Source organism: Passer domesticus, chromosome 7, assembly GCF_036417665.1.
Source record: "Passer domesticus isolate bPasDom1 chromosome 7, bPasDom1.hap1, whole genome shotgun sequence".
Lineage (NCBI taxonomy): Eukaryota > Metazoa > Chordata > Aves > Passeriformes > Passeridae > Passer > Passer domesticus.
This window is the reverse complement of record NC_087480.1, coordinates 16939924-16963208: the sequence shown is the minus strand read 5'-3', so window position 1 is coordinate 16963208 and position 23285 is coordinate 16939924. Positions and strand designations below refer to the sequence as shown.

At 45.0% G+C, this 23285-nt stretch overlaps 3 protein-coding genes and 1 non-coding gene across 6 annotated transcripts in view; 1 reads left to right on the top strand and 3 right to left on the bottom strand.

Moving 5' to 3' along the window:
- ATRX (ATRX chromatin remodeler) overlaps nt 1-2796 on the bottom strand; it is a 64569-nt gene extending 61773 nt beyond the window's left edge. For 2 of the 3 annotated variants that reach the window (XM_064427190.1, XM_064427192.1), the window contains exon 1: nt 2591-2796. In XM_064427190.1, coding sequence (XP_064283260.1) covers nt 2591-2781 — 191 coding nt within the window. In that variant the 5' untranslated portion in view covers nt 2782-2796. Of the gene's footprint in view, nt 1-2027; nt 2225-2590 lie in introns of those variants that run through there. The other variant, XM_064427191.1, reaches the window with a different exon arrangement.
- A 5375-nt stretch (nt 2797-8171) lies between these two features.
- MAGT1 (magnesium transporter 1) lies at nt 8172-18964 on the bottom strand. The gene is given in 12 exon segments (XM_064427189.1): nt 8172-9652; nt 10614-10704; nt 11137-11211; nt 12830-12893; nt 14104-14193; nt 14516-14656; nt 15382-15522; nt 16525-16642; nt 17477-17646; nt 18732-18849; nt 18851-18930; nt 18932-18964. Coding segments are annotated over 12 exon segments (1137 nt in total). The 3' UTR covers nt 8172-9636.
- A 1270-nt stretch (nt 18965-20234) lies between these two features.
- Nucleotides 20235-20351, bottom strand: TRNAL-CAA (transfer RNA leucine (anticodon CAA)). The gene is made up of 2 exons: nt 20314-20351; nt 20235-20280 (listed from the first exon to the last, which is right to left on the bottom strand). It is a non-coding gene; the product is annotated as a tRNA-Leu (tRNA).
- On the top strand, nt 20283-22957 carry LOC135304595 (cytochrome c oxidase subunit 7B, mitochondrial). The gene is made up of 3 exons (XM_064427187.1): nt 20283-20666; nt 22123-22247; nt 22761-22957. The coding sequence occupies exons 1-3, from the start codon at nt 20630-20632 to the stop codon at nt 22833-22835; spliced, it is 237 nt and encodes a 78-aa protein (XP_064283257.1). The 5' UTR covers nt 20283-20629; the 3' UTR covers nt 22836-22957.
- Nucleotides 22958-23285: the final 328 nt, after the last annotated feature.

Below are 23285 nucleotides of genomic sequence, written 5' to 3'. Positions count from 1 at the left end.
CCAATTATATCATTGTGGCATCAAGTAACACACCTCAAACAACCCTGCAATATCACTCAGAACAAAGACATTCAACTGACTCAAAAATGCAGACAATTTAATAAAAACTTTAAAACCAAGTGACCAACAGCACAATGTGAGGTTAAAAGTCTGGATTAAAAAAAAAAAGCAAGAACAAAACCTATTTTGCCAACTTGAAAAAAACAAAGTAGATTCATTGACTACAGATAGTTCAAGTGAGGGAAATTCAAAACTTGCTTTCTTTTCCTATTGCTGTGCTTATGTTGTACAATGTATGAACTGGAAAGGACAGGCTAGGTCACCACAACAAAGACTCCTCCCCTTGAAAAGGAAAGGATAAGGAAAAAAAATGATGTTTTGGGGGCAAAAATTATTGAAGCATCTTTATAATTATTTACAGAGGCAGCACTTGAAAAAAGCTTCTTAGGAGGTTAGTCCAGTTTTCATAATTCTAATTTTCTCATTTGGAACATGGAAGACTCCTAGGATCTTAGCATGAAATAAAAGTATTCTTGTAACAAAAGTTTAAAACCTCTCTGGGAGCAGACTAGTATGGATTGATGACTTTCCTCTGAAACACTGTAAATGAATCTTCCACCAGTGCTGGGAATAGTTTTTCCATCCAAATTCAGTTTTTTGCACATCTTCCCAGGAAGTGTAAGCGCAATGCCCCAGTCCTTTATTTCTGCACACCTGTGACATGGACAAACTGCAGAGGGTGAAGTGACACAAACACAGGCAGCTGACAGCCAGCAGCACTTGTGGGAAATGGGAACAGAAGAGGAAGACAGGGTGTGTTTTTCTTCTTCATTTCCTTCTCTCCACCTCCAATTTTAAGAAGAACTGGACAGGACAACAAGGCAAAGGCCATGCAATGTCCAGTGCCATGTCCAGCTCCTGGCACAGATCCTGTGAGCTACCAACTGCTCCAGATGAGCTCTGCACGGGATGGGAATTGTAACAAACATTTAAACTGAATGAGAACCGAGCTCATGAACAGAAGGAAAGTTTGGAGCATCAAAAAATTGTTACGCCCAAGTACTTAAAAGCAGTTGGTCACAGGGCTGCTCCCTCTGTGGGCACATCCCACCCAAAGACTGCACACAATCTCAGATCTACTCTGTCCATGCTTTTTGATCTGCAAAATCACCAATAATCTGAAATAATCCCATCCTCTCTGCAGGTAATCTAAGAATTACATGGAAAATGTGTGAGCTTCTGTATCCTCTTCCTCCACAGCAGCCCCTTGCCAGTAACACGAATTGTGGCACTAATAACAACACAGCAATATGGAAAGGGTTAAGTACAAACCCTTTATATTACAGACCAGGAACAAGTGGTTCAAAAGAAACCAAACAAGACTATGGACAGCAGGGAACAAAATATGACAATCACAATAAAACAAAAAGCAAAGAGGTCCAAATGAAAGAGCGTTTTTCAGAATATAAAATACCAATGGTGACTGCAAACTCAGAGCTTTCTGTTCTACAAAAATAAAACTCTGTGCTTGATTTCAAGGGCTGGAGAAGAAAAAGGAGAAAGCCCCTTAATTAGCACTTCAGTCTACACAACAAAACAAACACTCCAACAAAAGGAGTTGTTTAAACTGTCAAAGCCCTTCAAGAACGAAGAGGGGAGAAAGTGGGAGTGAGAAGGAGAAAGAATGAGAGATGGACCATCTCTGTCTTACAAAATAAGGAAAAAAACCCACACGCAGAAGAAACTGCTAACTGCTGGGAAGTAATGCACCAAATAATGTGTATTTGCAACGCTCATGACCTACATCAGCATGTGAGCAACATCAACAGTGATGATAATCATCAAAAACCTCTTTCTTCTAGATTCCTAATTGGAAACGTCAATGCTTCAGAAACAAGCAATGCAAAAGAGGAGGAATAAACCACTATCCCTCCAACTTTTGTCTAAAATGACACAGTTTCTATGAACTACTCAAAATAAGGCGGGAGGTGGAGACACACATAAACGACCCCAGAAAAAAACTTTACCCAAGGCTCAGCGCTAAAGCCAGAGTGAGGAGCACTGCAGACGCAGGTCTCCATCGCTGAGGTTTGCTGTAGACACAGACACGAGCGGGCCAGGCTGAAGGGAAGCCCCTCAGGGCCGGGCAGCGCCTCGGGCACGCGGCTTGCTCGCGGCGGATGCACCGCGGGGCGGGCGCCGCGGGCATTCGCACAAAACCGAAAGCGCACAAAGACAACTCTTTATTAACGCTTTGACATGGCGCCTCTCCCAGCCCGACTTCCCGGGCGCCCGTCGGTTGCCGCCGTTCCGCGTCAGGCGGCCGGAGCGGCGCGGCGAGGGCGGGGGCTCGGCGGAGCTCCCGCCGCGCTCGCACGTGGGGCGGGGGCCGCCCCCGGGGCCTTCCCGCCGCACGGCGCCGTCCCTCCCGCCCTCCGCGCCGGGCCCGGCCCCGCCGCCCGGGCCGAGCGCGGCGCTGCCCGCCCGCCGCCATCCCGCCTCCCGCCCGTCCCGCCAAGGCTGCGCCGCGCCGGGCCCGGCCCCGCCCCACCCCGCGCGGCCGCCGCCGAGCCGCCCGGCCCGGCCGTACCTCACGGGCTCTGAGGTCATGACTCCGCCGCCGCTGCTCGGAGCGGAGCGGCCGCCCGGGCCGGGGCCGCGCTCAGGCGCTGGGCGCAGACAAAGCCACGGCCGCCGCCATCGCCAGCACCGCCGCCATCTTATCGGAGGGAGCCCGAGGGGACCTGCCTCCTGCCGCCGTCCTCCTCCGCCGCCTCCCATTGGCTCACGGCCGCCCACAGCTATTTTCTGATTGGGCGGCGCCGCGCCGACTGTTGCTAGGGCAGTTTACGTCATCATCCCAACCTTCCCCGCGCTGATTGGCTGGGGCGGGGCTGACGTCACGCTGGCGTCATGGGCCGAAGCCCGTGACATCATTTCGTAACAAAGTGCACTGACACGTGTGCCCAGCAGGGGGCCCCAGCGCGCGGCTGCGGCCATGGCGGCGGGAGCCAGGCGCTGACACACGCCGGGGACAGACAGCAGGACAGGAACCCGTGTCACACTGGGACTGGAGCCTGTGTCACATTGTCACACCGGGACAGGAGCCTGTGTCACACCGGGACACAGGGACAGGAGCCCGTGTCACACTGTCACAGCGGGACAGGAGCCTGTGTCACACCGTCACACCGGGACAGGAGCCTGTGTCACACCGGGACAGGAGCCTGTGTCACATTGTCACACTGTCACAGGAGCCCCTGTCACACCGGGACAGGTGACACCTCATCACCAGAGAGCCGCTGCCTTGGGCGGCTCTGCTGCCTCGATCCAGCCACGGCAGGTGAATCACAGTGTTCTGACACATCATCCTTACGAACACGGAGCAGATGCCCAAACTCCTGCTAACAGCACCACAGTGACCCTCCTGCTCCACGAGGAGCCCCAGAACAGCTCTCATCCTCTGCAGGGAGCCCCAGAACAGCTCTCCTGCTCCACAAGGATCACCACAACCACCCTCCTCCTTCAACAGGATCACCAGAGTGATCCTCCTGAACCACCCTCAGCCTCTCCAGGGATCACATCCTGGCCCTCCTCCTCCATGGCCATCACCAGCAGGACACTCACCCTCTGCAGGAACCAGCCCTGGAGCTCCGAGCCCAGCAGCAAGCTTGGGAGCAGAGCTCCCCAAGCACAAAGACAGAAGACAGGGATAACATAAACCCACACAGGCTGAACGTGAGCAACCCTGCCTGGGGCAGCTTCAGCCCAGCCTGGCTACAGCTTTTCCTTTTTGATCAGACAACTCTAGATAAGGAAATGCATCACTGGCAGCTGCACCTAAGTATGGCAGGACAATTTTGCCTGCTGGTACTAGCAGCTTCTGCACTCCTGTCAGGTGCTAGGACGTTGTGAAAGGAGGAGTACTGGAATGCAGCCCTCTTCAAGCTTTTGGGAGGAGATGACTGAGCTCAGCAGGCTTCACCAGGTTCACCAAAGCCAAGCCCAGCACCACGCAGAATCTGAAACAGGTGACAAGCATTGCTGTAAAGAAAACCAGTTTTGAAAATGAATATCTTTTTCTGCAGAAACTAAAGGAAAAATAATGTACCTACTCACCTGGGTTTCATAAAGCAATGTATGAGACATGAGAAAATACCCAAGCAAATCACCCCAACACCCATTTCATTCTGTGATAATAGAATCGACAGCACTTTCACACTTCAGCACATCCAAGCTTACACATCTCCCAGGAAATTCTCCAAACAGGTCTGAACACATCTTGCTTTAGAATGCAACATTTTACCCAAGAGCTGCACCTGTATCTGCTGAATTCAGTAATAGCAGAAAGCAGATTTAGCAGCAGCTTTGTTCCCAAGCTCTGTCTCATGCTGGAGAAGACCAAAGCATCACCTGCCTTCTCACTTGATTTTAGGAGAAAAAAAATCCATATTAACAGACTGCCACAAATTCCATTAAAAATTGAAAAAAGCCATTCTAGGTGCTCTGCCACCAGAGAGATGAAGGAAACAGGAAGCATTACCCAGTCTTAGCTCTGCATTAGGATCCCAACTGTGTGATTAAAGTAAGAACACAAAACGTTCATTTTCCTCCTCAAGGGATTTAGTCAGCGTTACCAACTAATATCCCACTGATTTAGAATAACGTAGATTTATTGCTATTGCTCTGTAATATTTTATTCTTTCACTGTTTCCTTGGGGAAGGTATTTGAAAGCAGTTGAAAAACCCAAATTTAATTGCTTCCAATTCATAACTTCTATCTGAAGTCAGAGATGTAAAAGGAATCCTACTGTGAGAAAAGGTCGAGATAAAGTAAAAAGGAAATGCTTCCATCTCCCAGCAATTACTCCAGAAGACAAAACCTGAGATTATCATGAAGGAGAAGCACAGAATCATTTTGTAGAGTGAAATCTGTGAGCAGGCAGATACTGAGTGCATCTGCAGGGAAACATTTTCCATCCAGCAGACCTGCCCCCAGTTACACTTCCCCAGCACACAGAACCCTTCCTGGAGTAAAAGCAGGCAGTGCCTGATCCTCAGGGGAGAATGGAGCAGCACTCCATTGTATCAGAGGGCCAATTAATTACTTTATTATACTATGCTATTTTATACTATATTACTACATCTAAACTGAAACTAAGCAAGAACTGAACCAAATCTTGTGAGGGTCTCCTGACCATCAGGACACAGCTTGTAGAGATTGGTCAAGAAAACCAAACACTCACACCAGAATCTAATCACCAAATCCCTCAGGTAAATTTTCCCTCAGGTAAAAAATTACCAAATCTCAGGTAAACAATCTTCCATAATGCATTCTACTTGTGCACAAACACAGGAGCAGCAAATGAGATAAGGATTGTTTTGATCATTCTTTTCTCTGCTTCTCTCAGGTTCAGAGAATGTGAATCCCACGTCTTCCCCCTGCTGCAACAGCCTTGGCAGAGCCAGGACTCAGAGCTCAGCTTGCAGGAAAAACCACTGCAGAGTCTCATCACAGCCATTGTTTCTCTTCATAATGATAGCAATTAGTTAAGTACATATTACCCTACTTTTAAGGAACATGGCTGAAAGACATGTATAGCTATCAATTGACAAGAGGATATTTTAATAACTTGATGTGCTCCTGACCTAGAAATACAAACTACATATACATCTCTTTCTCATATTATTATCTGTGATAAAAGTAGCACAATTAATCCAGACCAATAAAAGGATATGCTTAAATTAATTTTGTAGGAATGATCAAGATCTGAGCCGTTAATTGGAACAGGTTATGTGCAATGAAACTCTCTATTTCTCAGACCAAAAGCATGATAAAACTGAAAACAGGTGATGCTCTCTCGAGGGCCTGGGTTTGTTCTTTGTGTTGCTGTTGCTCTATTCCCCTTAGGAAAGTCCAAAGGAATGGTGTGGAGTCATTTGATCAGTGGTTTGTAGTTGAGAATTAAACTTTCCCAGCATGAGAAAACAGCAAACACCAAGGTCCAACACAGAAACCAAGTGCCAGTACTTTCTCAAATCCTTGGTGAGAATTATTTCTCACAGCAGATGACAGCACTTTAACTTCTTAAATAATAACTTTAATTTCTTAAATAATCTGATTTCAGTTTTTTTCTATTATAGAATGGGTATTTTTTTTAATAAACTACCACAAACCACTGCCAACAGCCCCTGGAGGAGCACTACAGACTGTTCCCTCCCAGCCAAGTTTGGCTACAAGATGCCATGATTTGGCATCATCTGATGTCACAGGCAGCATATTCAAACAAGCAGCAGCCATTCTCACATCTGATTTTCTCTGGATGTTCCAAGTGTTTTGAAGTTTAAGCTGATTTTCTTCAGTACTTCTAAAACTCCAACTTTGATTTGCTGGGAATCAAAAACTCCCTGCTATGCTTTCACGCATTTTGAACAGGGCTCAGAACAAACCTGGCTGTACATTTTCTTACCCTTCCAGTGGCTGTGACCATAAAAGCACCTACATTTTTCTCCTGAAGTCCCTAGGCAGCCATCATCTCATTCCCTGAGCACAGATGGCCACCCCCTGCCTGCCAAGAGGCTGAACCTGTTCTTACCCTCATGGCAGGGGATTAATTAAGGTTATCTGCATGAGCACCAAGAACACAGCAGATGCAGAGCTGGGCACATCTAGCTGGAGGATTGGGCAGTTCTGGCCCTGAAAAGCAGGTGCAGGAATGATCACTATCAGAGAATTCCACAATGGTTTGTGTTGGAAGGGACATTAAAGCTCATCCCATGGGCACAGACACCTCCCACTACCCCAGGATGCTCCCAGCCCTGTCCAGCCTGGCCTTGGACACTTCCAGGGATCCAGGGGCAGCCACAGCTGCTCTGGGCACCCTGTGCCAGGGCCTCATGAAAATCGCAATGTGTGCTGAACACTAGAATGGTTTAAAGGCAGGAACATCCAGTAAATTGTACATGATGCAAACCATTACACAGATTAATCAATTTAAATTTACAATCTTGCCTTGCACTTAGTGCAGAGAGCTCCCTAAATTATTTCTAGCTATTATTCCAAAATATCTTCTCAATACACCACAGCTCCTTCTCAAAAGCAGAAAAAAGCAGCCAGCCCCATTACCAAAACCACAGAGTCCATTTTCAGCTGCAGAATGCACCATTTCCTCCCTTTATTGCAAGAGTTCTCTCACAGGGAGCTTTCAGGGCACTCCGGAGCTGTTCAATGATTCCCTTTCTAAAGGAGATGTCCTCAGCAGTTCCCAGTTTCCCCACAGCACATCTTGGATGCACTGCCCTGGCCACCCTTGTTCTGGGGGCCCAGCTGTCTTGAGTAACCAGCCAGGGAGCTGCCAGTGCCCCGGGCACCAAGCACCACCCTGGGTACCCCCAGAGCCAGCTGTTACCTCTCAACTGCTGCACAAGCCAGACCTTGCCAGAATTCATCCCCTCTAAACCTGCCACTGGTCCTTGCAAGCACTCCATCTTCTGCTCCACTACCACATCTGTTTCCTCTTCTGTACACTTCAGTTTCAGTCTAGAGAGCAGAAAAACTGGTGGGAAAAAGGAGCATTATTTTCATCTCAGTATGGGGAAAAGAAAAAAAAAAAGAGGAAAATCCCAAACTCTCAGCATTGTGGCCACCTCATGTGGAAGGTAAACATGAATTCAGCATTCACCTGCATGAGTGTGGCTGTTTAAACTTGTCAATATGGAACTGGATGGTTTTAGGACAGAATAAATTATAACTGGAAAAGTTTATGGGAAGCATTTTACCAGCTGGGCAGGAAAACAAGCCACAAGTACAGCAGTGCTGAGTTGTTCCAGGCAAATCTACAATGCTAACAAGATTCCACCTCCAGAAACACCAGGAGCTGATCTGTCTAGAACTCCAGGAATCCAAGATTTTCACAGCACGACAGCTGTCAAAGACAAGCCAAAATCATGTAATCTTTATACTATCAGCTGGCTACATGAGCATCTCTCTAGTGCTGACATTCTGGGCTGTAATTCTCCACATAAACACATACAGAATATTAATCCAGTCTACTCACCCATATTCAGGCTGCTTACTCTATACAGACAGGCTGTGATTAACATGTTGAAACAATAATGGAAGAGAAGAGGTTGGTTTGTTTTATGTCAAAGTTCAAAAGACACAGGAGCATGGATTAGACTAAAAAGTTTTATTGAAACTTGTCCAAAATCCAGTCAGGCACACCATTTATCCATTCCACTAAGGCTCATCGTTCTGTATGGCATAGAAAAATGCATCTCAACGAGTTGAAACATCAAACAACGAAATTAGCGACGTTAAGGCACTTGAGATGTGTATTAATTCAGCAAAACTGCTTAAGAGTAACATTCTGCTTGGAGTGATACAATCCCTTCTGAGAGTCAATTTCAAACATCCAGATTCTGTAACCCCTTGAGACAGAGGCAGAAGCAGGAGACAAAAGTCTCTCTGACTAGGAACCTCTAAGGCCACCGGAGCCCACGGAAGGAAGGGTTACTGAATCAGGCTGCAAAGATTTCCTGTAGTACAACTGCTGAATTGCACAACAGTTTTTGCTGAGGCACAATGTCTTCCACTCAAGAATTCTTAAGGCAAAATATCTTTGTGAGGTGAGAGAACAAAAGGGGAGAGCAAGCAGCACGTGCATTCAATTGTAAGGCTATCAAGTGTGTCCTGGGGTAACAACGTTTATCCCAGGAGCAGACATCTCTGCCAAAGGATAAAAATGTGGAGAAAACTAGTGGAGAATGCAACAACTTACATAGTGACTTATACAGTGACCACAGATCTGGCATCTGTTCATTTGCCAGGGCTTTAGGCAGTAACCTGAAAGCCAATTAGCAACTCTGAATTCATGCAACACATAGATAGTTACATTTGTAACTTTGGTTCAAATTTTTAAGAGTGTGAGTGTTGGCCAGTCTAAGAATTCTTTTTCCAGCTTTGAGTCAAAGCTTACAACTTAAACATTGCAGTTTCAGCATTTGGCAAAGAAAGATTGAACTAATGAATAACTCCATTGTACATGTTGAAAACTCCCCCTTCATCTGTGAAACAACCTCTTGCATCATACAGCAGTTGAGATCTCTTCTCAAAAATGAGACACAGCTCTAGGATATTCACATTCCACACTGGGACCTGGAGCATGCTCCAAGGGCTGCACACAGGCTGAAGGAAAAGATTTCCAGGTACATGAAGCTGTTTCCTCAACCATGAAAAGGCATGACAGAGAAGCTGCTGTCACCTGCTATGCACAAACAGGAAATAAAGTGATAATTCAGGGGAAAAAAACCCATGGTAAACAGATTATCCAAGTGAATTGAAAGTACCATTTCTAGTTAGTCCATGGAAATGGAGTTTTAAGCATTATGTTCTGAATTTTGCCAGAAGTAGAGCTGCTTAAGAAGATGTAAAGCTTATGAAAGAGAGATTGCATCTTAACACTCTGTGTCCTTCAGAGCAAATTGCTTGCTGTATTTAAGGCACTACATTGTCTTTGGTTCAGTGTTTAACTGTCTCAGTGTAAGCAGAGGTAGCACAAACCACACACGTTGAGCTCCTCCTTCCACCACACCCAAGTTCAGAGCCACCACCTTCCTGATGTTACAGACTGGAATCCTTTAGCTCATTAGGAAACTGCAAAGAGCAAAATAACAAACATTCTTATTAATTTTATAAGAAGCAAAGGTGTGCAACATTCCACTTAGCTTTTATAAATACCAAGAAAATCAGAGTGAGAAAAGGGCCTGATGCTGCTACAACAAAAGTTGTACAAAAAACTTACTTAAAAATGCATTTCTAATAACTCAAAACTAAAGACAATCATATTTTTCCTTCAATAAAGTCAGCAGGAGTACCTAAGACCGTTGCAGAAACCAGAATAAAAGCTGACCAGTTATCAAACAGGGAATAATTTCAGCTGTCTTTTGCTCTTGAGAAAAGTCTTCATAAAATAACAGCTTTTATAATTAAGATATTTTAAATGAGATCACATTTCTCATAGAGAAAGCATCATATCTGTCTGTGGGTTTAGCTTTATATAAAAATTCAACTCATTGCAGATGGTGAAATCATTAGAAACTGGTCCTTTAACATGTACTTATTGCTTAAAAATGCATAAAAGCTAGCAAACACACCTAAGGTATCTGTATCAGTCACACATACATAGAAGTGGTCAACTAACAGTATTAGGCTCCTTAAACAAGAAATCCCCAAATACAGGCAGCTTTAAAGCATCAGGCATCCTCCCTGCTCTCACAAAGAAGGATTAATAATGAAGAGGGATGAATATGGAAGAGAGAAAAATAGGGGGGAAAATACATTTGTTGGCAGTATAAACTGGCTGAGGTATCATTCTGAAAATAGAAGTATTTTATAACATGCAATGACATGCAAAGTAGAGTTTGCTTTGGTTAGACTGAAAAATTACAACACCCATGAAACACTCTTATTTCTGTGACTTTATCAACCAATATTGCTACTCTGAGAAACCAGGGGAGCATTTTTAGAGGAGTATTTCCTGCCAAATGAGGCAGCAGAGGTGCAGTGGGGTAGCTGCACCCCAAGGCCCAGAGCAGCAGGGCCCAGCCTGACATACCTGTAGGGGTAGCCGTGGTACTTGGATCTGAAGACAGACAGCAGCCAGCTGAAGAACAGCACCACCAAGCCAATGCCAGCAATGCACATAACTGCAAGAGATGCACAGGGAGAGGCTCTGATGGGACACTGCCCCTGCAAACACCTCAGGGAGTCAGGTTTTCAAAGCCTTCTGCAATGTTTACAGATTTGGTCAGATCAGGGCTCTACTCGTGTCATTGAGAAATATGAATTAACACCAATTTTACACCAATTTTATATAAATGCTTTGAGAAAAAGTCCCTTCTTCTCCCTCTTACTAGCAAAACACTGCAAAGCATCTTTATCTCTCTCCATCTGCCAAAAGGATTTATCTTGCAGTTTGCTAAGCAACTCCAAAAACTGTCAAACATCCAAATGATTCTGTCAGCTTAGAGGTGGGGAGTGAACAAAACCCCCCAGTGCAAAAGCATTTCTGTTAAATGGTGTATCAAACACCCTCACTGAATATACCTTTGCTCAGAGAGCAAACTTTCAGTACTTACTTTTCCTTTTCCCCACATCCATGTCAGAAGTAGCAGCTTCGTGGAGAAGGACCATTCCTAAAGTAACTCCACCATCTACAAATGCTGTTTAAGGCTAACCAACAAAGTACAACAGATTCAAAACAACACTCCTTATCCCCTAAATTCAGCTCCCACACCATACCTGGGGCATTAAAACTCACTGGAAAAATCAAACACTTCCCTGCAAATCAGCAACTACGGGGCAAAAAAAGAACAACTGAAAGACATTGGTAACGTCAGCTTTTAAGAGAAAATAAATGCAAAGCTTAAAATATAAACTGGAAAGTCTTCAGGCAAAATGAAAAACTTGCATTTATTATCTCAGCTTGTAATGCAGCAGCATTCCTTCCCAGAGAGCTTGGCCCACTCCTACTGCTGCTCTCCACTGGAAAATCCCCAAAAGAATTCAGCTTCTGCATTCACTCAGCCAACAGCACAAATAAAACACATGCAGTATTTAATCCAACATCCAAGGCTGTCTTTCAAGTGGAAATATTTCTTTTCTAGTTCTTCAAATTAAAAAAAAAATAAAGATCATAAAACTAAAGAAGCAGAGACAACACAAAAGGCCTGATATTTGCCAAGAATGAATCCTTGCAAAGCAAAGCAGTGAATCCAGTGGAATCAAAGACAGAATTCCCAAAGATTTCATTCCATTTCACTACTAATGTCCAGTCCCAAGTCTCCTCCTGAAAGGAAAAATTCTTATCACTGACTGCATCAGGACCTTGGGGAATCTTCCAATTTCAGACACAGCCCACCTTCAGCACAGGAGGAAAGTGTCTTGAACCCACAGAAACCTCACCAAATTTTATAATTTAAAATGTCTCCAGAAATGGGTGCGTTGGGTCTGATGGATAGCAATAACACAAATAAATATCAACAAAAAGTTTCTACTTTGAATTTGACCAAGTGGATCAAAAATACAGTAATAGAAAAAGATCATAAATTTTCATCCAAGGGCCTGTTTTAAATTTAAAAAATGAAATACAAGAAAAGGTCCTTAACAAAAAATAAAGGAATGATGATACAGGTGACAAGACACAGAAGAAAAGCTCCAGCCAGAAATGACTAAATAACAAATGGTGGATCAAAAACACATGTGGGGAAAAAATGGGAGAAATACATGGGACACAACCAGAACATGGAATTTTAAGGTATTCTTAAGATCCCACAGAAGCATTTTTTGTACAAATAAGAAAAGGAAAAGCTCTCAATCTGAAAATTTCCACTTGCTTTTCTTGATAGCATGGCAAAATCCTGCATCATTAGTAGGAACAAATGGTAAGATAAGAAGGAAAGAAATGAAAGATCAGTGATAGAGGAATGAATTCAACACCAAAGCAAGAAATAAGTGACACTGAAAAGAGACATGCACAGAGGAACAGGGAGTATCCTGAAGAATCTTCTGATTCCAAAGAGATCCACAACTTTAGGGATGGATTCAGCTTGGTACTTAAACAAGAAAGTGAGAAAGCAGTAAATATTTTCCTAGTCAACTTGAAGATCAGAGGCACAGGAAAAGCACAGCTGGCAGTGCACAAAGGTTTTACAAGCTTCTGCATCAGTGTTAGGTGGCAATTAAAGCCATGACAAAGCACCACTGAAAAGGCAGCAGCATTTGCTGACCAAAAATCTGTCACCAACCACAGGCCTCTCCCAGGAAGGATACTGAACAGCAGAACTATATGTGTTTCTGCCACAAACTGGGCTTGGCTGCTTCCATGGATGTAATTCTGTAAGAGACAAAGGGTAATTAGATTTAGAAAAGACTGGAGACAACTTTGACATGATTAACAGCAGCTACAGAGCCTGGAACTGGGGTTTGCATTGTTTGGTTTTTGTTTTGTTTTTTTTTTCAGGAGAAGCAGAAGTTGGAGCATGAACAAATTCAGCTGTTGATCACTGATTTTTGGGGGAGCTGCAACAGAAGCAAAGATCCTTCTTCTATTTACTACCATGCACAATCAGCCTCATCCAGATTACAGCAAGTGCAGCTACAACTTTTGTGGTCCAGATTCCCAGTCCAGCTGAGCAAAATACCACAAGATTAGTCCCTCCTGCACCCTAACGTGATCCAAATCTGATGCATTCCCTGACTGAGATTCTTAGGTTGTGTTCACCACCCTAAGTGGGCCAAGCTCTCTTAGCTTAGGGGCAATCCCTTCAATCTGTGTGTGAACCTGACCCACTTGCCTCCAGAACCAAGCATTTGGAATCTCTTTCACTTCTGGGTTAACAGAAAAATTGAAATTTGTGAAAAAAATACCATGTTTTAATGCCTATGGGACACCCTATAATGGCTATGATGTCATATCTAAGTAGAAAAAAAAAAAGTTTTATCTACTTCCTACATACAGAGGGCCTGACCCATCTAACCAGGCACAAAAGGACATTTCCAAATTTTCAAATTAATTCCCTGAGTAAAACCATGAGAAAAACCAGTATGTGATGTGTAAGCACCTGAGCAGATGCAGTGCTCTCAGAACACTGTGACTACTTTCACAGTTTGTCTCATTCTAGAGCAGTATATTTGAAATAATGTTAAAGAATTTTTTTCCCAAGAAAGAGACTTCATAAATCTGAGATCACTAGATACTAATTTACTTCAAGAATCTTGAGGAAAGATGGTTTTACATGGAAGTCATTAGAGGGGGTGTGAGGTAACAAGGCCAGGTTAAAACATAATTGCCAGGCTCAGCAACAGGAATTTTAGCATCTAAGACTCAACCCTTAAATACCTTAACTGTGCTGTAAGCAGTTTAGAACTATCACATCCCTTCATCGTTGGAGATACAACATGTGCAAGATGTTGATTTGCCTTGCTCACTGCAGGAGAGGCTGGTCTCACCCACAAAGAGAGAAGCCAAAAGCAGAATTTGCACTCTGGTTTGTCTCTTAGTATCACTCTTATTCTGCAGAAAACAAAATGAAAGCAACACTCACCACTTGTCCCGTGTGGGGATTCTTATGAGCATAGGGAGGGCCTCTGATGTGGTTCCACATCTGGCCTGATGTCATTGCTAACACAAAACACTGAAAAGGAAAGAAGAAATGCTATTTAATAAGGATTCTCTTTTCTTTTTAATTTAACCTGATATCTTTTCACTTCATACCAAAATGTACTGGTTTGGAACACAGGCTAAGAATTGTCCCATTTTATGTTTGTACAAAATCAAGCATTCAGTGAGCTGAAGGGACTAAGATCACACAATGTTATCAATCTGTGAAAAAGCCAACCTAACTGTACCTCATTTTCCTCTACCAGTTTTAAGAACCTTGAAGTACAGAAGCTTTTGAAAACTTGAACTGCTACAAAACTCAGTGTTACAGGGAAACCAAAGTCATGATAACTCACCAGAGCAGCAAAGGCCCAGCCAGTTTTGTTGTAGAGAAAATCCAGATTGCTGCCCCTCAAATAGACGAGGCCTCCGATGACAGCCAGCAGCAGCCCCAGCATCAGGGGCCCAGCATAGTTTGGTGGCCTTATCACACGGATCTGAACACAGGACACTGGAATTATTTTCTCTTAGTAGGATTAGACATTATACCTGCACTCCTGCTAAAAAACCCCACAACACTGAGGGGACAACTATGGCATACACATGTTTTCTAGGTAGTAAATCTGACTTGGGAAGTAAGCAATGCTTCTTCCACCAATATTGTAACTTGAGCTTTACACAACTTCACCATGTTCAAAAATTCAGAGATTGTTTTTCTTCCACAGGAACAGAGAGCAAGAAGGAAGGCCATGAGTTTTACCATCTAGTCAAATACAGCATTACACAAAATACCAGCACAGGGGCTGTAAAGAAATTGAAAGATGCAGTCATGAGTCTGAACTGGATTTTGTAGATGAGCTCTTTAGAGCAGCTCAGGAGGCACAGAACACAAGTTATGTTCCCCAGATGGCCCTGCACAGGGGTGCTGAGGAAAGAGGTGCACAGGGAGTGCAAAGGGAAGGGGTGCTGGCCCTGCACAAGGGATGCTGAGGGAAGCTGTGCTCACCCTACACAGAGGTGCTGAGGAACGGGGTGCTGGCCCTGCACAAGGAGTGCTGGCCCTGCCAGGGGGTGCTGAGGGAAGGGGTGCAGAGGGAAGGGGTGCAGAGGGAAGGGGTGCAGAGGGAAGGGGTGCAGAGGGAAGGGGTGCAGAGGGAAGGGGTGCAGAGGGAAGGGGTGCTGGCCCTGCACAGGGGTGCAGAGGGAAGGGCTCTGCACTCACGTGCACGTCCGTCCTGTCGGCCACCCAGCGTGCCAGCTGCTCCGCCGCGAAGCCGCGCACCTGCAGCTCGTAGGTGTCCCCCCGCTTGGGCTTCCCCTTGGCAGGGAAGTTAATGAAAGTGGGGGCAGAATTCATGTTCAGCTGCAGGGAGAGAGTTCAGAGGATATAGCCTATGAAAGGATTATATGGGAACGCAATTCTATGCCATTTCTGGCTTGCAATATTGTTACTGACTCAGGAAAGTTAGCTCTTTGATTTAATGGCTGTGACTTTATAAAAAAACAGTAGGCAGCACACAGCTTGCATTTCTGTATTTCATGCAGTTTTTTGAATCTGTTTCTTCTCCGAATACTACTTTTGGTAAGGAAATCTGCAAAATAGCAATATATTCATCTAAAAGATGGTCTTCTAGGAAGGCCATAGCTTGATGAATGCATTTTTAATGGAACACTAAGGAAAAAAATTAACAAGAGTAATAAAGAGACATTTCTTTTCAACTCTCCAGTTCAAAAGCTTCCATTTAATAAAGTATTACTGCCTAAACTGCATAGCTGTTAAATAGAGATTAGTACCTCTTAAAAAAAAGTTAACATCTGTAAGAATGTAATGAACTGTTAATGTAACCTACAATTCCAAGTGTACATGGAATATTCTCACAGCTGGAGAACAAAAAAAAGTGCTCACACAATGTTAGTAGAAGAGAAAAATGGCTGGGTACTTTCAAAGAAATACCAAAGGCCTAATTTATCATTCTCTAGTCATCTAAAAATTGTAATAGCTGCTCCTAACGACATCAGCTCTTTCTATCTTGCCTCCTCATGTACCACAGAAGAATTCCATTAAGAATTACACCAGAACTCATTACAGGAGACAAACTCAAGGAAAAAAAGTCAAAGAAACCAATTCACTCCTTGTATCTAGTCCATATCTGTCAGTTCTGTTAATATTCTTACCAACATGCTCAGGCCATCTTTCTTTCAAGAGTGACAGCTTTTAACTTTTCATTCCTTTGTTCAATGTAACACTAAATTATTTAACATCTTTACCTTCTTTCCCAAAACTCAAAACTAAATTATTTAACATCTTTACCTTCTTTCCCAAAAGCCAAACTAAAAACAACATTAGAAGAGAAAAAGACATTACCATCTGAAACACGTCTGAGCCTTCGTCAAAATCTACCATAGCAAAAAAAATCTTGTTGGTGAATGCACTGGAATACCTCCAGGAGTTTGCCAGAATCTGGTATTCCTCATCAGCTTGCCTGGAAAACACACCAGGTGAGAGGCTGTGTCATGGCTTTGTGCACAGCAGCTGTGGAAGCTGTGAAGCAGCTCTGCCCACCCACCCCATCCACGGGTGCCTCCCACACCCATCCCATCATTTTCTAGGGTTCAAAAGGAAGTTTAAGTGTTAATGAAATAATTTAAGCACAGACACTCTTCTAGCATCAGGGAAAGCATTTGGCACCTGCTTTTTTAAATGCAAGGGCAAGATTTGTTGAGTCCACAAACACAAAGCTGAGGTAATTTCTAACTGAAAGGTGAACTGGAACTCAGCTGCTCATGATTTGCCAGTCCACAGAACACCAAAATGTGGCCAGAAATGCCCTTTCTTCCAGGTCAGAGGGTGAGAAACAAATAATTTCAAGGGACTAGATATAAAAGTCACCCTTACAGACCTCTGCCACCTCCAGATGAATACAGAAAAGCTACAATATGGTTAAGGATCTAGGACATTGGAATTGTAAATAACTGGCAAGCAATATATTAATTAAGAACAACATTTAAGCTCCATGGCCAGCAATAATTCTACAAACATTTCTTCAGCTGCTCATGCCAGGAAAGTTGAGCTTTCACTGTGTCTTTCTCCAAAGTAAACACTTTGTTTCTGCAAAGCAGGGATTATTTTAGGAGGGAGATAAAATTGAGGATTATGTTTCCTCACAAACACATTAAATTGCAAAGCCAATCCTACTGTAACTTGCCCTTGTATATTCCTCCCACCTGTGTCAAAGTGCAACCCTGCTGTTAAATTTAATGTCTACAAAGCATCAGGTGGCTTTCAAGTTCTAGTTTAGGACTAAAGGAGCCCATACTTGCACACAACACACTGCCTGTGAGGCTGAAGGGCAGTGAACATCACAATCACTGAGTAGTTCCTGGGAGGGGCCTTCACCAGGCGTCGGAATTTGTCTCCGTTCATTCGGATCACGGATCTCTTACTGGCCCACTCCATCAGCTGGTTCACTTTTTCTGACAGCACCATCTGAAAATGGTAATGAAACATTATTGAGGTTTTTTTCAGTCTCAGAAGGTTTTAGATTTGATGCAACAAATATCTGCACTGCTTTCCACGCCACGCAGGTGATGTGATCCTTCAGTAAGGTTCTGCAAGGCATTCACAGGAGATCTGAAGTCATGCTAACATAATTCATTAACTTCAACCACCCAGTAACACAGAGATTTCAGCACTCAGCATGACCAGGCTGGTGAAGACCCTCAGCCCAGCAGCCCCTCCTCAGAGCAGCTGCAGGATTTCTTTCAGCTGTACCCACCACCTCCATCCCCTCCACAGCCTTTTTGCTACACTAAGCATCAAATTGTTTCAGCTTTCAAAAATTGCGGCGGTGGAATCAACACCAGAGATGGAACCAACCTCAACATTTCAGTTTCAGCACTGCTGGAAAAAAAGAACCATAATTCAGAATATATCTGAAAAACTCAGAAGTGTTCAACACTAAAGTATTCCTTAAAAAGGAGACAATCAATTCTAGAACATTATAAGAAAAGGCATTAGTTGGACAAACTCACAAATGTTGCATTTATCTACTCATTAACACCCTTCTTCAGATAAATATGTTAGAGGAAATCACCGTAATATATCCTGAACTGGAAGGGAGCCAGTAAGAGCATCAAAGTCCAACTCCTGACCATGCACAGGGCAGCCCCAAGAATCTCGCCATGACGGTAATAATAACAATAAATTATTCTTCTCTGACTTACAACTGACACAAGTATACACGCTTATACAGAAGGATTTTGCTATACCCTGCAGGTCAAGTGCGTGGAATTAAGTGGAACCTTAGCGACTACAACCAACGACCACTCATCCTCCCCCCAGAAATGCCATACGCTAGGCAGACAACACCCGCACAGTGCTCCCAACAGGAGCCGATGAACCTGGAATCGGGACCTTCCCTCGCGGCGGGCTCCCCTCAGAGCCGGCCGAGCCTCAGGGCGGGTACGCGGGGTGAGGCCAGGCCAGCCCGCCGGGCCCCGGCCGGTCCTGCCCTCATCCCGCTCAGCACGAGCCCGGCCCGGCGCAGTGCGGGGGCTCCGGGCGAGTCTCACCTCCTTCCGTCTCTGCCCCGCGGCGCCGGGCCCGCCGCATCCCGCCAGCAGCAGCAGCGCCAGCGCCAACAGCGGCACCGGCAGCGCCGCCATGGCCGCCCCGCTTCGCCCACCCCGCCGGCTGCCAGGCCCCGCCCACGAGACGCCGATTGGCGGACGCGCCGGCTCGAGAGTCCATGCCGGCCTCCGATTGGCTGACCCTGAGGGAGGGCGGCGAGCTGGAGCCGTGCCATTGGTGGAGCCCCGAGGGGAGGGCGGGGCGAGCCCTGAGGGAGGGAAGTGTGGCGGAGCCCAGGACGCGGCGGCAGCTGAGGGGTCGCAGCCGCCTCACAGAGCCCTCACGGCGCTAAGGGACCTCTGCAGGTCACCCGAGACACGGGTGACACAGTATTGCCCCCTAAGATACCGGATTCGGTACCCGGTGTGCAACAAGCCAATAGTTACACACTCCGAGATTGATTTATATCAGAGTTGTGCAAGCCTTGGGTGCTCAGTGGTGTTCCACAAATCAAGCACGCCAACTCTCAAAGCTTTTTACTGTTTATAGGTTTTAACAAACAGAGGAATTTGTGTTCACTGGGTACAAGTTATGTAGTTCTCTCATTAATTAGCTTTCTGTCTTCTATTGGTCAATGCTTCTCTTTGCTTCCCATACTAATTAATGCACAGGTTGTGACTTTTCCCTCTTTTTGGTCGGTGGATTGGCGGTCGTGGTCTGCCCCTGCTGGAATTCCCTTTCACCAGTTGGAACTGATTTCAGCCCAGTTGCTGTGTTGCTTTGTTAGTGTCTTCTTATCGTGGGTGTTCTGCAAAATGTCCTTGTGGGCCATAAATTCTGCATTCTTTGTGTCTGTGATCAGTGGCACATCCTCCTTCCCAAGCTTTGTTAACCCCCCCCTAAGCCTGAGATAATTGAAACATGTCAAGCCCTAAACTTTCACAAGGCAGTTCTACAGTAAAAGTAATTTTTTCCAACATCTGGACATCACTAAGAGCTTGACACCTGCTGTTTCATGGATTAAATCTCCTTCCTTGTTGATTAGGCTAGAAAGATCAAACATCAAACAACATCCTTTCTCAAGAAAATGTTACATAATCCACATTTTGAAACAACACCAATGCTTGCAGATGGGTTTTGAGTGTCTCCAGAGACACTTTCCACACCTTGCCTAGGCAGCAGCTCCAGTGCTCTGCCACTCTCAGTGTAATGAAGTTCTCCCTCTTGTCTCAGATACATGCTTTGTGTTACACACACACTATAAATTGCTGGGTAATGTGTTACAAATATTGTTAAAATACAAATGCACATGGGAATGCCTCAGCAGGTGCGTGCTGGGTTAGAGCTCTGATGCAGAATCGCCAGGGAAAGATGAGGTTTTACTCTCACTTCAGGTTTTATTTTTAAATTATTTCTGATTTCTATTTGTACTGAAATCCCAGATTTTTTTCTACTCGGCCCTTTCGCAAATTTAAATTAACCCACACAGTGAGAAAAAAAAGTGGTGTCAGAAGTGGGATTCGAACCCACGCCTCCATACGGAGACCAGAACACCCAACCCCGCCGCGGGAAGGCGCGGAACGCCTTGAGTCTGGCGCCTTAGACCACTCGGCCATCCTGACACTGCGTCGGCAGTTCTCTCCGGGACGTACTTAGTGCTGTCGTCACGATCCTAGTCGCTTCTCTGTATCCCTTCACCCATCACGGAGAGCCCGTCTGTACCCGGGAGTGCCGGAGAGCAGCCAGGGAACGGCCAGCTCAGCTCGGCCCGGCCCGACCGCGGAGCTCTGCCGCAGCGAGGAGGAGCCCAGCGTTACCCACAGGCCCCTGCCGTGCCGCCACTTCCGCTGCGACCATTTTGTTCTTCACCGGCGTCAAGGGTACGCGCTCGGCTCTCATCATGTTCCCGGTGGCCAGGGCCGCGCAGAGCCTCGTCGGTAAGCACAGGGGCGGCTCTCGGGGTGTGGGGGGTTCCTCAGGGGGTCTCCCCGCTTTGTGCCCTCCCCTGTGGGGTCAGCCCCCAGACTCTCTGTGCACCCGGGGACGGTCGTGAGGGCACCTCAGGGGCTGCGGGTGGCTCTGGCGTCCTTCGCCTCCCGCTTTTTTATTTCTTTCAACCTTTCTTTATCTCCTAGTTGTTTGTCAGTAAAGGACTCCTTTCCTTGGTGCTTTCTTTACCTGGTACGTTTGTGCCCTCCCCTGTGCGGACTGTCCCTCAGCCCCACAGTCACTGTGCACCGGGAAGGGTCGTGAGGGCACCTCAGGGGCTGCGGGCGGCTCTGGCGTCCTTCGCCTCCCGTTTGTTTTTTTTTATTTCTTTCAGCCTTTTTTTATGTCCTAGTTGCTTTTTGGTCTAGGACTGCTTTCTTTGGTGCTTTCTTTCCCTAGTACGTAAAGGCACATTCTGGCCTGGTAACGTGCAGTGACAAGGGAACTCAAGGGTAGAGTTAGCCCTTCAGTGGTACAGACCCCCAGGCTCTGCTCCTCTGGTGCTGCGGCACGATGTGCCTACCCCGAGGTGCGGGCACCTAAAATAAATGTATCTCCGTGCATACTCAGGCTTTTTTGTGTTTAAAAAAACGCCTTGTAAGCCTTACAGAGTGTGCGAGGGATGCAGTAACATGGGTATCACCCTCACCTTCTCTAATCACGGTTGGGTAAAAATGCAAACCATTGACCTGAGACTGGAAGGTTTTATTTTGTAATATCTTTATGCATGCATCACCCTCTCATCAAATGCTTTGTACACAACTAATGGGCAATCTGTCTTTTGTAGCTGTTGCTTTGATTTTTCACTGTTGTCTTCTCTTTAATAAGTGTACCTTTTATAGTGTATGCTTATAAATGTACATGATCTGAAGATATCATGGTGTTATTTTTTTCTGTATTATTTATCTCATGCCCACGGGTTATTTCTGTTTCCTTCCTCCACTCCCTTCAAAAATCCTGAAGGAATGAGGCAGGTGTTACCCACACCCGCTACCTGCAGCCTCATAATTTGATGGTGAGCTTCATCCTGACATTGCTTGGGTACATGTACTGCCAGGATAGATATTTGCACATAGAAATCTAAAAATGCAAGAACTAAACAAAATATTTTATTAGAGAAACAGTAATACTAAATAAAAAGTTACCTTAGGGGATTTTTTTTTACTGGAATTAGACTTAAGGAATAACTTTCTAGAGAGAAATTGAGACAGCTGAAAAAAATTCAAGTATTTTGTATATACTGTGTTTTGGAGTAATTCCAGACTTCTAAATCCAACTTAATATTTTTTCCAGCATTTTTAGTCTTTTAACACTAACACTTGCCTCTCTGTTGGTGGGAGGTGAGGACTGGGCATGGTTTGAGCGCGTCTTTGAGCTGATTTCTGTGCTTGTTGACACCCCCAGCTCGAGGCATCCAGCACACTGCAGTGAGGCAGGCTCATCGCAAGCACGAGCCGACCTTCCACGACAAGTACGGAAGCATGGTCCTCCTCGGTGGAGCTGCCATGTTCACTGCTGTCTGGGGCTACGTAAGTTCGTTTTGTCACCGCGCTCTTGTGGCTCCAGCTGCAGGCTCTAAAAGTTTAATTTTGCTTCTTTGAAATAATTCTGGTGGTCAGAATTTAGGAGGTTCTTACATAAGGAAATAGTGATGTGATAGAGGGGGAAAGTTCTTTTAATTGCCAGCTTGATTTTGAGTTGTTACTCAAATTTCTGCATCTGTTTGATTTGAGAATGTATCAGAAATACAAGTGTTCTCAATTTTACTTGGGATTTCAAACCTCTACAGCTACAGCTTCTAGATTAAAATACTAATATGGTGGGGGGATTTACATTCCAGATTCTTTCTTCTACAGCCAGATATTTTGAAACAGAAAACTGAAATACTATTCAATACAAATATATTCTACTTTAATTAGAAAGTTAATGAGATGTCATGTTCTAATAACAAGAAATCTGAGCTGAAAACAGTAAAAATAACCCCATGTCCGAAGGTTTCTTTGATTTCAGAGTTAATAATCTTGGGTTTTATCCCTTTTCAGGTGCTCACAACGCTGAAAATTGAGTGGGGCTTCTCACCTGTTGGCAGAGTCACTCCCAGCGAGTGGAGGGAGTAACAGCCTCTGCTTCTAATGAACTGGTCTAAACTTTCACTGAGAAAATGGTCGTGTAGTGGCATTTGTTCCTCATTACCACTTGGACAGTGGCATTCCTGGTCTAATAAATGTACCTAGAAACATCTCTGGCTCTTCCAGGTTTCTGCTAAAGTCTAGGAAATAGTGTAAAAGCTCCCAAGTAATTTACACAGTCCCAGTTGTTGCTGTGGTGATCAGTGGTGGATAAAGGATAAGTCCAGAACTTTGCTGGTTTTGTTTAGCCACGAGTGTGTGTGAACCAACCTCACTGCATTCCCACTGCAGAGTGAACATGCCTTTACATCTGACTTTTAATGACGAAGCTGAAATGCCTTTTTTCCTTTCACATAAGGATTTTTATGGCTTGAATCTCATTGCCAGTAGGCTGCTTCTCCCGTGACCCCTGAGAGTCGTGAGGAAATTAAATTCACT

Bases quoted from the DNA above. Each gene is read 5' to 3' on its own strand.
- LOC135304595 (XM_064427187.1), top strand. From the start codon at position 20,630: ATGTTCCCGGTGGCCAGGGCCGCGCAGAGCCTCGTCG. The intron at 20,667-22,122 runs GTAAGCACAGGG...TGACACCCCCAG, and splicing joins GGCCGCGCAGAGCCTCGTCG to CTCGAGGCATCCAGCACACT. The intron at 22,248-22,760 runs GTAAGTTCGTTT...ATCCCTTTTCAG, and splicing joins TCACTGCTGTCTGGGGCTAC to GTGCTCACAACGCTGAAAAT.